The 14,653-nt window shown below is 38.1% G+C and overlaps 1 protein-coding gene across 7 annotated transcripts in view; it reads left to right on the top strand.

The window, feature by feature from the left end:
* KLHL32 (kelch like family member 32) overlaps window positions 1-14,653 on the top strand; it is a 333,784-nt gene that overhangs the window by 308,733 nt on the left and 10,398 nt on the right. For 6 of the 7 annotated variants that reach the window (XM_069077193.1, XM_069077191.1, XM_069077195.1 and 3 more), the window contains 3 exons: window positions 6,210-6,268; window positions 9,206-9,398; window positions 12,318-12,412. In XM_069077193.1, the coding sequence (XP_068933294.1) occupies window positions 6,210-6,268; window positions 9,206-9,398; window positions 12,318-12,412 (347 nt within the window). Of the gene's footprint in view, window positions 1-6,209; window positions 6,269-9,205; window positions 9,399-12,317; window positions 12,413-14,653 lie in introns of those variants that run through there. The other variant, XR_011166280.1, reaches the window with a different exon arrangement.

The raw sequence follows: 14,653 nt of genomic DNA, 5'->3' as shown, positions 1-14,653 counted from the left end.
TATTGTTCATATTTACTCCGGTACCGTAGACATTCACTTGAGACTCTTTGGGTCAGTGACCTGTTTGTTTACACGAGATGTTCTACATTGGTATGATAAACAAATATCAGAATGCAAAAATCTTTTCCTTACAGATAGATATACTAGAGATGTGAAAGTCTCCTGGGGAATTTGAGTGAATTAATTACCCATCCATTTTTGTAGCTTCCTCACGTGTGACAGTTAAAACAAGGAATAATATTCTTCATTTAATGCATGAATTGAGGAAGATTCTATGCAAGTCGCTGCCCTATCAAAAATATCCTTGATTGAAATTGTTTCTACCATGTTAGAATCCACTGGGGATGTTGACCACTCTTATATGCTGTGTGTATACTCCACTTCTAACACTGTAGCCTACATTTACTGGAAAACGATTTCTGTCGTTAGCAGTATACTGAAGTGAATAATAGATATACTTGGCTCTTATTTCTTTGCCTGATGCAAATAGATTCATTTCTTTGCTTAGGGCATAGAGAGAAGATTCAGCTATGAATATTTTGAGTTATTTTGGAAATGGGGGGGGATTCAGGGAAGGAGAGCTTAGATTTACATATACACATATGCATAATACCAACCTCCCCCATCCACCTCCACCAAAAAAACAAACACACATATACCTACATACATATACATATATACTAAACCTGTGATTTCTTTGGTGTGGTGAACTACCAGTGAGGAAACTCCCATGGCTAATGCAGATTTCTGCCTTTCTAATCTGTAGTTTTAGATAGTTGCTTGGGGCAATGAAGTGATTTGCCCAGTATCGCACCAAGGTGTCAGGGGATGGTCTTATATTGGCTCTATATGTGTGTATGTGTATTTACACATTAGCATGAGAAGTAGAGTCGCATGGCAGAGGGAACACAGGTATTTTAATGGTTGTGTGACCTGGGGCGAGTCATTTAACAACTTGGCATCCAGGCAACTCAGGCTGTAATAGGGAGAAGAGTTGCTGATCCACATGGGTAGAGGGCACTTCCTCACTAGCAGCTCCATGTAGCCGTGAAATCATAGATCTGGACCCCTATATGTGAATATATTTGTGTATACACATGATCCGTCCTTAACGCCAGACACTTTGTGTTTGTTTCAGCAAAGCCTAATACAGGAGCTGGAACTAGGTTGCTGCTTACAGATGCTTATTGATTAAATGACTGTATATTTGTGTATTGTGTAATTAACAAGCATTAACAAGTATTTTCGAGGTACCTGCTGTTTGGCAGGCTATAGGCAGCTAAGTGGCTCAGTGGATAGAGCATTGGGCATGGATTCGGGAAGACCTGAGTTCATATCCTGCCTTAGACACTTGGTAGTCTAAGTGTTGAACCTCTGTTTGCTTTAATCCACTGGAGAAGGCAATGACAAACCACTTCAGTGTCTTTGCCAAGAAAACCCAATGGACAATATAGTTCATGGGGTCAAGAAGATTCTAGCAGTACTGCACAACAAGAAGAACAAAAAGAGACACGCACACGAATGTATACAGATGTATGTAAATATGTAGTATGTGTATATGAGTGTGTGGTATGTAGCTATTAAAGCTTAGAACTTTAGACTTTTGGGACACCCAATTTATGCAAAGCAGTGTGTGAAGAGCAGAAATATGCCAAGTTAAACCTTATTATTTCCTTTCTTCTTTTATTCAACAAGTATTTCTTGAGTACCTAGTAAATACATAATATTGTGAGGGCGTTACCAAGAAGGATCCCAGGGTTTGTCTGGTGGTTTTCCTTGGTAATGGTTCTGAAAGCTTTTACACAGATACCTGTTGTGAATGAGATATTGTTAAATCCAAGAATTGCTAATCTATAATATATAATGATTTATAATTTATTTATTTATGCATTGAGCCAATATATATTTATTGAATGTATGCTACTCTTTGGCCAGTACAGTGTCAATTGAACGAATTAAAAAGCTTCTGTTATTTTCTAAGCACTGTGCTAAGTACTAGGAATGCAAACAGAAAAGCAAGACTCCCAAGGAGCTCATTCTAGAAGGGGGAGAAAATACTTGTAAGACCTTTCAGTGGCAAATCAGTAGAAGGGTCCATTGTCTTTAGGTGCGAAGCAAAGCAGATGATGATGATGATGTATCTTCTTGAATGTAATTTCCATTGATAAAACGACATTCGTTTCTCATGTTGAGCCATTTGACATTCGAACCACTTGACTTTGGTGGAGATAACTTTATTTTCTGGGTGTTAGTGACTGCTGTGGCTGCTGAAGAGACAGGCATGATTGCCAGGTCCCATCCCCATAAGGGCTGATTCCTTAGTTATATTGAAGGGGGGGACTTCAGTGGAAGCAGGGTCAGTGGTGTTTGTGGCCACTGTGAGCTGCAAAAGAAAAATACCTTTGTCTATAAGAAGTGTATAGTGAGTTTATCGAGTATAAAAGTATTATCTTTGTTAAAAAAAAAAAGTTAGCCACATACTCGACCTAAGACCAAAGGACAAAGAGAGCCATTTTTCTGCTTCCCCTACCCCTTGCCTTCTACAACAAAGGCATTTATTAACTGTTGTCTTTGTCATAGCTTTAAGTGTGTGAGAGGGCACCCTGAAGTGTAGACAGAGTTTGTTTGGTGTTTTTAACCATCCCGTTATCTTCTGTCTGGTGGGCCGTTTCCATTCATCACCCAGTTTCTTGCAGACTAGTGCTGGGGAAATTTAAGAAAATGTCTTGTCGTTGTCTTGTCCTGTGATAGGAATAATTTCTCACTTCCAGCAGTGTGTTAACTTTACATTTCTCCCGGCAGTTCTCTTAGACCTTGGTGACTTTTCTGTAGCCAGCAGTATTTTTCTTTTTTGAAGTCACAGTTCAGGAGCATATGATGAGACTGTTCATTTTGAATTTTGGTTGAAAATTCTGAAGTTCAACTGTGGCACTTCAAAGTTAGGGAAAACTTGGTTTTGAAAATTGATGCTGATACAAGATGGCATATTTAATGACAGATGTATCTATAGAAAGCTGTTAAGATGCAGATTATCCCCCTGGGGAGGGAGATCAAAACTGCCAATCTATAAAATATACTTGATAGGGGCAGGCATGGAATCTATCTATGCAAGTGCTTTGATTGCGGGGGACAGTGTAGCAGCATGTGGCATCCTAACCTAAGAGCAGACAAATCAGCTTGATGACTTTCAAAGCCAAGAATACCGCTGCAGGCAAGGGTACTCCAGTCTAGGAGAAATTAAAACATATAGAGACTGTTATTAATTCCATATCTATTTTTGTGTAGTCAAATCTGTATGCAAATCCTTAGCATCTCATTTCAGCAGATTAATCTAAAAGTGAAGAGTAGTGTGTGAAGGGAATGCAATGAAGAAGCTCCCCAAATGAGCAAAGGCATCAAGGAAATGTAAGCAGGGAGAGCTTGGATGCTTCATCTTTTTTTTTCCCCCCCTTGCATGTGTGCTAAGGGAAGTGACTTTATTTATGAGCTTATTTGTCAATTATCTTAATGGGGAGCAATAGCAGCAAGCACGATGTGGGGTTTTCCTTCACAACAGTGACTTGGCAAAAGTGACAACATGGCTTTGCTGGTGAACCTCTTGGCGTTTCGTGTCCTGGTGCTAACCAGCCAAATAACTGTAATCCCCCCAATAGTAATCCGACTCCTCATTTCTCAATATTACTATATGAATGAAAATACATACGTTAAGGAAATCTAATTACTGAGAACAGATTAGAAAAAAAGATTGCTTCTGTGGAAAATGACAAATAGTAATGAGAATACTGGAGAATCTTGTAAGAGAAGGTATGAACTGCCAAGGTTGTTTACTGCAGTAGTGACATTCTCATTCAGTCTCTATACATTTAATCTCTAACAAACAAAATCTGTTAAGGACAATACTATGAACATTTGAAGTACTGCCTTCAACAGTTTCACTGAAGCTGGCGTCAGCAGGGTCTTGTATTTCTGCAACAAGTTCGGCAGCCTCCATGATCGAGGATTGTGCAAAAGGGGATGTGACTGTCCAGACCTTCTCTCACATTTGCATTCCTCATCAATGTACCCAGAGCAAGGGTTGGTTAATCATTTTAACACCAAAGGCTCATGTAATCTCAGTGGATAATTCATCTTCTGTTGTTATGCTAGGTAGGAAGAATTAGATATTGAAAGTTTCACAAAGGATGAGAGATGCTAAAAATTCATCCATTCTGCTAATATATTTGGCATATATCTTTATGTTAAATATTTGAGGGAATATAGTTATTTCTGACACACTTTTCTTAAGTGTGACAGATTTTTTCCCCTTTGATTTTTATATTAGAAAGGAGACAGTCTTAAAGAAATGGAAAGTTCTTTTTTCACTTAGATTCTAGAACCTCATTTGTGTATTCTTTATGTATACCACAGGCAAATTTACCATTGATCTTTAAAGGAGTTCCTTGCCTTAGAGGGAATGAAACCTAACCTCTAGTTAAAAATGGTCTTAGAATTAAATGAATGATTCAAGTTCTTTACTGGGGGGAAGTGGGAGAATAATGATTGGCCTGGATTAGTTTTTATTCCCATATCTTATTTACTTATCTGTTATCATTAGCTCAATTTTTTTTTGTTATTAACTAGGCACCACTATGCTAACATAGTAACTTAAACATACCAGATACTCATGGATTTGTAGAATTTAATTACACTTATTAAATGGTGCTGAAAGTGGTGACCCTTGCAGAGAATTTGGATGTTATGCTTACTGTGCTGTTAGACTGTGAGATTTCCAAAGAAGAGAACTTTAGGTATGTGCCATACATACATAGAAATTATAAAAATTTATATTTCTCTGTGACCTTACCATATTTTTTGGGGGGGGGGTAGGGCAATTGGAGTTAAGTGACTTGCCCAAAGTCACAAAGCTAGTAAGTGTGTTAAGTGTCTGAGTCCGGATTTGAACTCAGGTCCTCCTGACTTCAGGATCAATGCTCTATTCACTGCGCCACCTAGCCACCCCTGCAACCTTACCATATTGAAGCTATTAGAAATACAAGAAATTCACTAGCCTAAATAGTTCTTGGCTTTAGCCACTGATTTGGGGCCAGGATTTAGAACACGATATACAAGAATATTAATGTTAAAAATTTCTTCACTTCAGATAGAAATTGCTTCCTTTTATATTTGTGGTATTTTTTTTCCTTTGGCTTCTCCTTATGTCCACTAAAGCCGTTTCTTCCACAAAGCCATTTCACATGCTGATTTTTAGAAGTTTGCATTTTGATTGTAAAAATTCATGCTGAGCAAATGGTTATTACATTGTGCGTTACTCTGTACACACAACAGGCCTGGAAAGAAGTCAGAATAGGGGAAAACTGGGAACAGCAAGAAATATATTTAAGAGTTTTTGGTTAAGTAGATGATCTCAAACCTCCTCAGATCTATGCAGCAATCAAGAGAGTTTCAAAGCCAGGAATTTTTGAAGAGTTTTAAAGGTTGAATAGTGACTTAAAAAATTTTTTTTAAAAGCAGAACAACTGTAGACCCCAGGCTATTACTATTTAATTTATGCTAAGTTACTCTGATCTTGGGAAATAGCATCTCCAAATAGGCAGAAGCTGTTTGTGTACTATATGCAAACTGTTGGAATTGACAAAGTTAAATGTTTGGCTAAGAATTATCCCGGTTGTTCAATGTCCTTGGGACAAACCACACAGAACCATTTCTTACAACTGAGTTTCTATCTTTCTCCTTCCCTTTTTTCCAAGGGATTTGTTGCTATTTTTCCCTCCTTTCATTCATCCAGTTTATAATAATCTGACTACATCCAGTCTTGGTAATTTCAACACCCTTGTTGCTTCCTCTTAAGTAGATGACCTACAGAATGTTGAAAGTGAAGCTACTTAAATAAACTTAATCACATCATAGGTTTACCATTAAGGCACACAAATCAATCCTCAGAAGCCGTTAATTTTCCCTCCAGTTATATTTCATTTTTAAAGGGCGACTAGGTGGTGCAGGGAATAGAGCATCGGCCCTGGAGTCAGGAGGACCCGAGTTCAAATCCAGCCTCAGACACTTGACACACTTACTAGCCGTGTGACTTTGGGCAAGTCACTTAACCCCAACTGCCCTCCAAAAAGCAAAACAAAAAAAATGTTTCATTTTTATTTGGGGAACAGTCCATGTCTTATTCATGAAAAGATTTAACACATGTTAATCCATTACAGGTGGGGTAACTAATACTGCACAATATCAGAACAGACTAATGGTGTACGAACCCAACCAGGTAAGGACTAGCTAGACCCTACTAAAAACAGATTCTAAGATACGTTCATCTCTACTTTCTCTCTGTATACATATGTGTAGTACATGTAAGGAAAATGAACCTTTTTATCTAATGAAAATTCTGTAGTTTAAATTTTTCCATCTTCCCACAATCCTTTCCTGTCTGTATTATGTGGGGAAAATATTTGATTGGTGTTCATTGGTATTATTATTATATACGTACTCTCCTCTCTTTTCTAGAAGACCTCGACTGAGATGTTTAAATTAGCCCTGATTCCCCCTACCCTTTGGTCAGGCGTGTCTTTCTGGGAGGAACTCACTGTGTATAATTTCCGTCTCTCCAGGGTAGTTCAGTAGTTAGGCAAACCTGGAGGTAGAAATGCCTGTAGAGTTTGTCTATGCTGTTGACTCACCAGCAGCCAGGGCTTGAAGTTAAACATTCTAATGAGGTCTGGCCTTCCCTCTGTCCCCTCCTCATATATTTTAAATGTTTTTTTTTCTTTTTTTTTTCTGGGCTTAGAGTTGCAGATCAGCCCCTTCTATCCAGATTAAACAACAAATTTACCAGATGTCTACTGAATTTTACATTTATCCATTCATAGTCATGTTTAATCTTTTTCATGATTAAAGGAACATTTCAAAATAGTCTAATTTGTGTTTTTATATTCACCCAGAGAAGTTATCAAGGACATGAAACATCAGCTTGCTTTTGTTGACCTGAGAAGGGATGGGCCAAAGCTCAGCTTTCCTTTTTTGTGTCTTTTTTATGTGTTTTTAACCATTACTTGATTCTGAAAATTAGAGAAGCCATCATTCCTGCCTATCCCAGTGTATTTCCTGGAGTTATTAGAGCCTGCAGACTTCAGAGATTATAACTGGGGATGTCAGTGAGTCAGCTGTCCCAGACGGGATCATTAATGGCAGTCTCTTGGATTTGGCACAGATACAGTTAAAGTGGAAAGGAAGGGTTAGTGTTTTTCTCAAATGAGGTCTGCTTCATGTTTGTACACACAATCTCTTTTTAAAAATTCCACTGGCATATTGTTTACAGTGGGTGCTGGCAAACATCACATCTGCTTACATCTTGCACAGAATCTCAATCACTCCATCATTCAGCCTTGGTGCTTGTTTCTCTTCTAGGCCTTTGTGGAGAGTCGATAATGCCCGCCATCTGCCACAGAGCACATTGCTACCTGCCAACAGGCAGGCTGGGGTGACCTCTGCTTCCCCACCACTGATTAGTATTCACACGCTAGCTTATTAGGAATGACCCCGCCAGGCCCCTCTGTTTCTTTGCCTTTGCAGCGGTTGGCGGCTCACCTGGAAGGCACTGCAGTAGAGGAAGCTAAAGATATAATCAGGGGATGCAGGCAGGCTTTGCAAACCAGATGGCGTCCATAGTCCTGTGGCAGGGGACAGGACTGCTAATGCAAAAATTAATTCCTAATACTGTAATATGGAATCTGATAGAAGGCACCTGAAGAAAGCATATTTGGAGCCTAGGTCTTGGTAGCCTAATTAAAGTATTTCTTGGCCAAATACCTGAAGGAAGCCTTGACTTTCTTATTAAGGAAGTTACTTATTTGGCTGGAAGGGTGTTTGATTTGAAAATTAGCTTGAACAGTTGTTCTCTTTGCATGACATCTACATGTAGAAAAAGGTGGCAGACAAAAGTGGTGTGCCTTTCAAATGGCAGAAAACACATTTTCTATCCAAAAATATCTTCAGAAAAGAAGAGGCAAACTTAACTGAGCCTATATAAATGCCTGCCATGAATGAATTAATATTTGTGTAGATGATCTTAGTTCCCGTTCCCCAGAGATGACATAATCTGAAGAGGTTTTGGAAAGTAAATCATTCAAAACATAGGACTCTTCTGGTCGAGTTCCAGTTTTTCTCAGTAAAAATGCTTCTTGTTTAATATAGAAAGGAAGTTCTTAGTACTATCTACCTCTCTGGGGCAGTTATCAAGCTCTTTGGAACTGTGAAGCGTGATTTGAAATTCATTATTTTTTTTGAGATGGTTTTAACCATTGAGTTCCTAATCTTGAACCAGAGACCGAGTTAGGGCAAGTTTACCTTAATCCTTCCTCAGGTGCCCACAGACCAAATATGAGTGATAAATTATATTCAGTACAATATCAGGCATTTTCTTTTAAAATATAGAATGCCTAAATCTTTCTTTTTCTAGTTTGTCACAAAATGAGGTCATAGCAATGTTACCAGGACTTTAAATCCCGTGGCATCAGAGGAGGTCTGTTGGCTGATCAGTGCTTAGCTCCTCTTCCATTTGCCCCCCAAAGCTAATTTTGGAGAATAACAAAACACCTTTTCCTTCTCCATCCAGGGAGTTCTTCAGTGGCTGTATTCACAAGAAGCAACAAAAATCCCCAGCCACATGGTGCTTTTGCATTGAAGTTATTTGCTTAAATGAGTAACTACTGGGTTGAGACAGTTAGCTACCATACATACTAACTTGTGTTTTCTCATATCATATTAGACATAGCCACAAATGGACATTATTTACAAAGTAATATCACTAAAGACAAATAGTAGAACTGTGTGAATCTCTCTCCGTCTCTCTCTAAAGTCTTTAAAACAAATAGTTAAGTTTTTGGTTCTTCTGTTTATATCTGTTCTTATTAGCCTGAGGTCCATAAGTTTCTCAGCCATTACCAAGGTTCACGTTGAAATTTTGTGAGTGATATATTTAAAAGGCATGGGGATGGTGGTGGGGAGATGGGTGTGTCATAGGAGAAAAGGGAAAATATCTTAAATTCAACTAAAAAATAGTTTTAAGGCTCTGCTATATGGAAGATACTTGATGGAGTAGTCCCCGCCTTCTAGAAGCTTTATACTCTAGAAGTCTACACTTGGTTCTGTTGTTTCCATCCATACCCCATTCACAGGCATAGTTCTGACTTGCTCCCATTTGCAGAATCAGTGGATCAGTCGCAGCCCCATGCCGCAGAGAAGGGTGTATCACTCCATGGCTGCTGTCCAGAGGAAGCTGTATGTCCTTGGGGGCAATGACTTGGACTACAACAATGATCGCATTCTAGTGCGACACATAGACTCTTATAACATAGACACAGACCAGTGGACACGCTGCAATTTCAACCTGTTAACTGGTAGGTACTTTTGATTTAGTGAATTTGAAAAATCTAAAATTTTTTGAGACAAGGAGGTGGCTTTGTATTGAAATACGTTTTTTAAAGTGACTTTTACCATGTTCATAAATATCTAACATAAATGGGTGTGATTCTAGTAACTAGAGATACTTTTTGGGGGGAGGGGAGGCCTACTCCTTTAAGTGTCAAAGCTAGTTAATTTCTCTAAGTGGCCTGTCTTACTTTTGGAGTTAAAAAAAAATAGAGAATTTCCAGTGTAGAACTTCCCTTTACTGATACAGATGGACAATACATTTGTATTTTAAAGTCTTAAGGAGTTGCCTATGGCACTGAGATAAGTAACATGCCCATGGTTACATAGCTAGCATGTGTCAGAGGGGGGACATCAATCTGGAGCCTCTCGACTCTAAGAAAGGCTTTCCATTCAGTATTCCATACTTTCAAGAATAATACTGGGCACTTATTTAGTATTTTTATATTTACTAAGTTTTAAAATAAATTTTTAAAAATCTAATTTGATATGTGGGATAACTATATCAGTATCGTTATTCCCATTTTATAAATGAAGAAACTACAACTTGTAGGGGTGATGTGATGTGCCCAAGGTCACAAAGCTAGTAAGTACTGGAAGAGGAACTTAAATGCAGGTATTTCCTAACTTCTGGTACAGTTCTTTTTCTTTATGTGACATATCCATCTTGCTTCTTTATGTGGCAAAGAAATGTCCATACATTTCTTTGCTATAATAAATACATTCTTTAAATTTTGTAAATGATGTAGCTGTGGGGATAGGGGTATGAGTTAATGAACACCTCCCCCTTTCCCCTAAAGTGAGTCTTATATTCTAGACCCAACTTAAGTTCCACTAAATTTATTTTTTCCACTTATTCCAACTATCTTTATTAGAAAGAATGATCTGGAAAAGGTGGTTGTTTTGGTTTTGATGTTTCTGTCTTTGGCACTTCCATGTTCAATGACATGTATAGACAACACTGCACTTGCTCCTAAGAAATATAGAGTGTTTTAGGTATCAGCATTTTGGGGGATAGCAGCTTTATAGGCCCATTTAAAAATTTCTACCCAGGAATGAAACATCGCCATAATGAAAACCAAGGTATAATGTCCTAATCATTCTAACATATCCTTTATTAAGGCATGGAGGGGAGGCACAAAGATAACATAACTTTATATCATCTTCATGGAGTTGAAAGCTTCTGTCTTTGCATTATTAAAACTTAGATGTGACCAGCAAATGTTTTGAAATGAAAAGACAGCTGGATTTTGGAATTTTGGATTCCAAGGACCTGGGATCAGATTTTGTCTCTGCTGCTAGTTAGCTGTGTGACCTTGAGCAAGTTTTCTTCCCTTCTTTGGGTTTCAATTTCCTCATTTGCAAAATGAAGTCTTTGTACTCAGTGCTCTAAGGCTCCAGCTACTTCTGTTATATCCTGTGAACCGAGTCCTGTTAGTCCATTTCCTTTAAATAATTTACAGAATTATAAATCGGTTTTTAGGACTTGGCAGATGCATTACCTTTTGATACTTTTTAAAATGGTGAGTTGAAAACCAGGTAACCCAGGGGACAAACACTCCCAATTCCTAGTGGTGGTGACAGTATTAGTATTCTCCATTTAGAGTATTATTAGCTGAAAATAGTGTTTAAATGTTTGAGGCTATCTACCTTTTTGGACTTTATAAAAAATGATTTCTGAGACCCACAAATGCATGTATAGCTTTCTTCTGAGTTACCACAATGGGACCTTAGACTATCCAGTTCCCTAGATCTGTGATTCAGACTGGCTTAGGATTTAGTTTATTTATTGCTTCAGACAATCTTTTGTCAGCCCATCAGTAAAATTCGACTGTGACATTCTCTGATGTCCTCTAGGGAAGAATATGTATTTCTTGAGTTATTCTGCCTTTAAAAACAAACAAACAAACAAACAAACAAATCACTACCAGCACTAAACTAGTACTTAAATTATTTTGATGTGTCAGCATTTAGGGTTTCTCTCAGTTGTTCCCAGATCAACTATTTTCAAGACAGTTTAAAAAATGTCTGTATTATATGCATACACATACACACAAAAATATCCATACAGTGTGTAATATTATACTAGAATCCTGTTTAATAGGTATGTTCAATATAGACATGTTTGGCAATCCATAGGAATAACTTTTTCACTTAGACTTCAATCAATAAGAATCTTATTAAGTATCTGCTTCATATTAAGTACTGTGCTAGGTGTTGAGGACCCAAAAACTAAAAAATATAAATAAATAAAAATGAAGAAATCTCTTCCTTCAAGGAGCTTATGTCTTTGGGGTTAAGAGGCATACCCTACAAATTCAACCATTTTCTTCCATTCTCACATTCCCACATCTCAAACATGTGACACAGAAATATTAATTGTTCACACTTATGAGGTGCCTTACAGTTTGCATAGTACTTTCCTCAGTGAAAATATTATTACTTTTATTTTATAGAAGAATTCTCAGAGCTAATAAATGGCTGAGCCAGGGCTCAAACTCAGTTCTCCTGATAACAAGTCCTGCTCTTTCCCCTTCATGACTTTGATTGGTACCAATATAAATTGGCAGCATTCAGTATATACTCTTAGACAGAAGCCCCCCTACTTAAATTAATTTTTAAAAAAATCACTTTACTAATGGCTTATAATAATTACTTGCCCAGTTTCTGACCCTTATATGATCACGCAGATAACTTCTCTGAAGCTTAGTGTGCCCACAATGGTTCTACCCACTACCTCCCAGGAGGCAGTGATCAGTTGCCACCTCTCTCTCACTTTTTCTGTTAAATCCACCAGTGTAAAGAAATTGCATCTCTCAATGCCAAAAGGGTTAATTAAAACATGCAGGTGGTGTATTTTACCACCTCCTTCTTCCTTTTTGCTTTAGGTCAAAATGAATCCGGAGTTGCCGTCCATAATGGAAGAATATATTTAGTTGGTGGCTATTCGATTTGGACAAATGAGCCTCTGGCATGTATCCAGGTGGGTAGTTGAGGTTCCTTTTGAAGTCTGTTCAAGTGGTTCAGAAAGGTTACTTTTTTGCAGAGCTGTTCCTAAATGAGGAAAAGCATTGGAGTGAAGAGAGAGGCTGAGTATATTTTGTGTATGTGTGCGTGTGTGTGTGCTACTCATTCAGCCACTAAGCTGAGCTCTGACTGTATGTTGAAAATTTTATTAAAAGATTATGCACCTGAAAGAAAAAGGGAATGATCCAGGAATGTATATTTGTATGTGTATGCACATATATGTATTTCTCTGTGTATATGTGTATATATATGAATGAGAGGGAGGTCCTCACTCCTGTTTTAAAACAACAAAAAAACCTTTTGTAATAGTTTAAAAACATTTACCCTCCTTTTATGCATCTGTCATTTTGTTTTCTAAGTATCATAACTGAAAATAATAGGATTCTTCTTTTTAAGACTTGTGCATCTCCATTATTGTTGGCTACAAAGCCTCCTTTACTTTCTGGCAGACAGTTCCCAGAGCTGTTCTGAGCAGCAAGTGGTTTGTCATTGGCCAGCCAGTCCCAAAGCAGTGTTGGCACAAGCCGACATTTAGCAGCTCAGGCCCAGCACAGTGCTCAGCATGCCTTTGGAAATAGTCCTAGATGCCAATGATTTCCTTAGACAGGACCAGTTTTTTAAAAATGTTTTTGGCCGTAATTTTATTTTTCTAGTTTATATGTCGTCTGACTGCATGACACTCTCCCCCCTCTAAACTCAAATGCCTTATTGAAAGGAGAGTGTTTTACTGGAGCAAGGGTAGAAGGGACACCCAGCCCTTGTTGACTTAACATGACATCAGGGAGTGAGGGAAGAGATTCGGCTCTCCCAGGCATATAAACTATGCTGGAGTCAACCGATATCTGCCATGGTACAAGAGATCGGCCCAATGGGAAGCTCCCTGATTTGAGCGTTTATAGTCTTTCCTACACAAATTAGCTGTTCTGTTAAGTGCAAGCAATCTGTGTCAGTTGTCTGTGGTTTCCAAGCCTATGAGGAATTGCCATCTGGACATGGTTGGTGAGCTTAGAGGTGCTGCAAAATGAGCTTTACTGGGAGTTTTTATCGAACTGATGGGAGACAAGTGCTTGGTTATGTTTAGGTGATATTTAATACAGTTGTAGCCTTTTTTCTTCTAGCAGGTTGTAAGTCCGCTCTCATTCCAGATGTCCTTGGTGAGCTTTGGAGAATCTTTTAAGACTACTTGCATGCCTTTTACTTGGGTTGGGAGGGAGGGAAGAAGGGATAGGCTTTCACATTTATAACTATTGGCAAAGTGTTGGGGCGGGGGGAAAGATGTACAAACCAAGGAGGCATTTTATAAACAACTGTGATTTATAAGTCAATTTACAACTGTCCACCTGACCACTGGCCTGATATAACATCAAGCACCATCCTCCCTCTTTATTCCAACATAACCAGCCAAGGCCCAGAATTCTTTCATTCCCGGCCTTGGCCAGCAGGTAGGCCTAGGAGCTGGTTATATCTAGCTGCTATATACATGTTCAACCTTTCCCCTCACCCCATTTTCTCCTTCTTGCTCAGAGATTGATAATTAGATCATTCTTACCATATATTCTGTGAAAAAGTGTTATTTTATATGTGTGTTCATGTGTATATATATATATATACACACACACACATATCTGTAGATATATACATACACATGTAAAATACACTGACATAGGTATAATTATGTGTATGTGTGTATATATAAATGTACACATTTACATATACTCACTAACATATATTTCCCTATAACTTTACTTAGATTCCTTGTGGTTCTGAATCACAGGTTGTTGCAAATGGGAAACTCTGTAAACATGAGCACCTGAGAGATGAGTCCTGTGTATATGGGGAATCTCTTTTCATTTTGAGCTCTGTACTCAATATCCTTTATGAGATTGGCAAACACCTTTAACGAGCATACTTTACTATGTATAATTTGTCTCTTGATATTAATAACCTGAAGACTGCTGAACAAGGTTCTTTTGTTACCTGTCTTAAGGTATCTTGTATTATTTTGTCATATACAAGTGATACCTTGTTGGAAGACAGTCTTTAAGGCTAAGTTAAAGAGGCCAGGAGTACTGAGTGAAATGCTTTTCTATAGTTAATAAGTAATACTCCATATTTGTTTTACAAGATCTTGTATTCTCTATACCTTTTCCTCAGTTTTGTTATTGTAAGAAGAATTTTGTCTTCCTTATGTAGCCCA

This window comes from Petaurus breviceps, unplaced genomic scaffold, assembly GCF_028583685.1.
Source record: "Petaurus breviceps papuanus isolate PSGF00001 unplaced genomic scaffold, PetGlider_PUasm1.0 90977, whole genome shotgun sequence".
Lineage (NCBI taxonomy): Eukaryota > Metazoa > Chordata > Mammalia > Diprotodontia > Petauridae > Petaurus > Petaurus breviceps.
The sequence above is the reverse complement of the archived record's forward strand: the minus strand, read 5'-3'. Positions and strand labels throughout refer to the sequence as shown.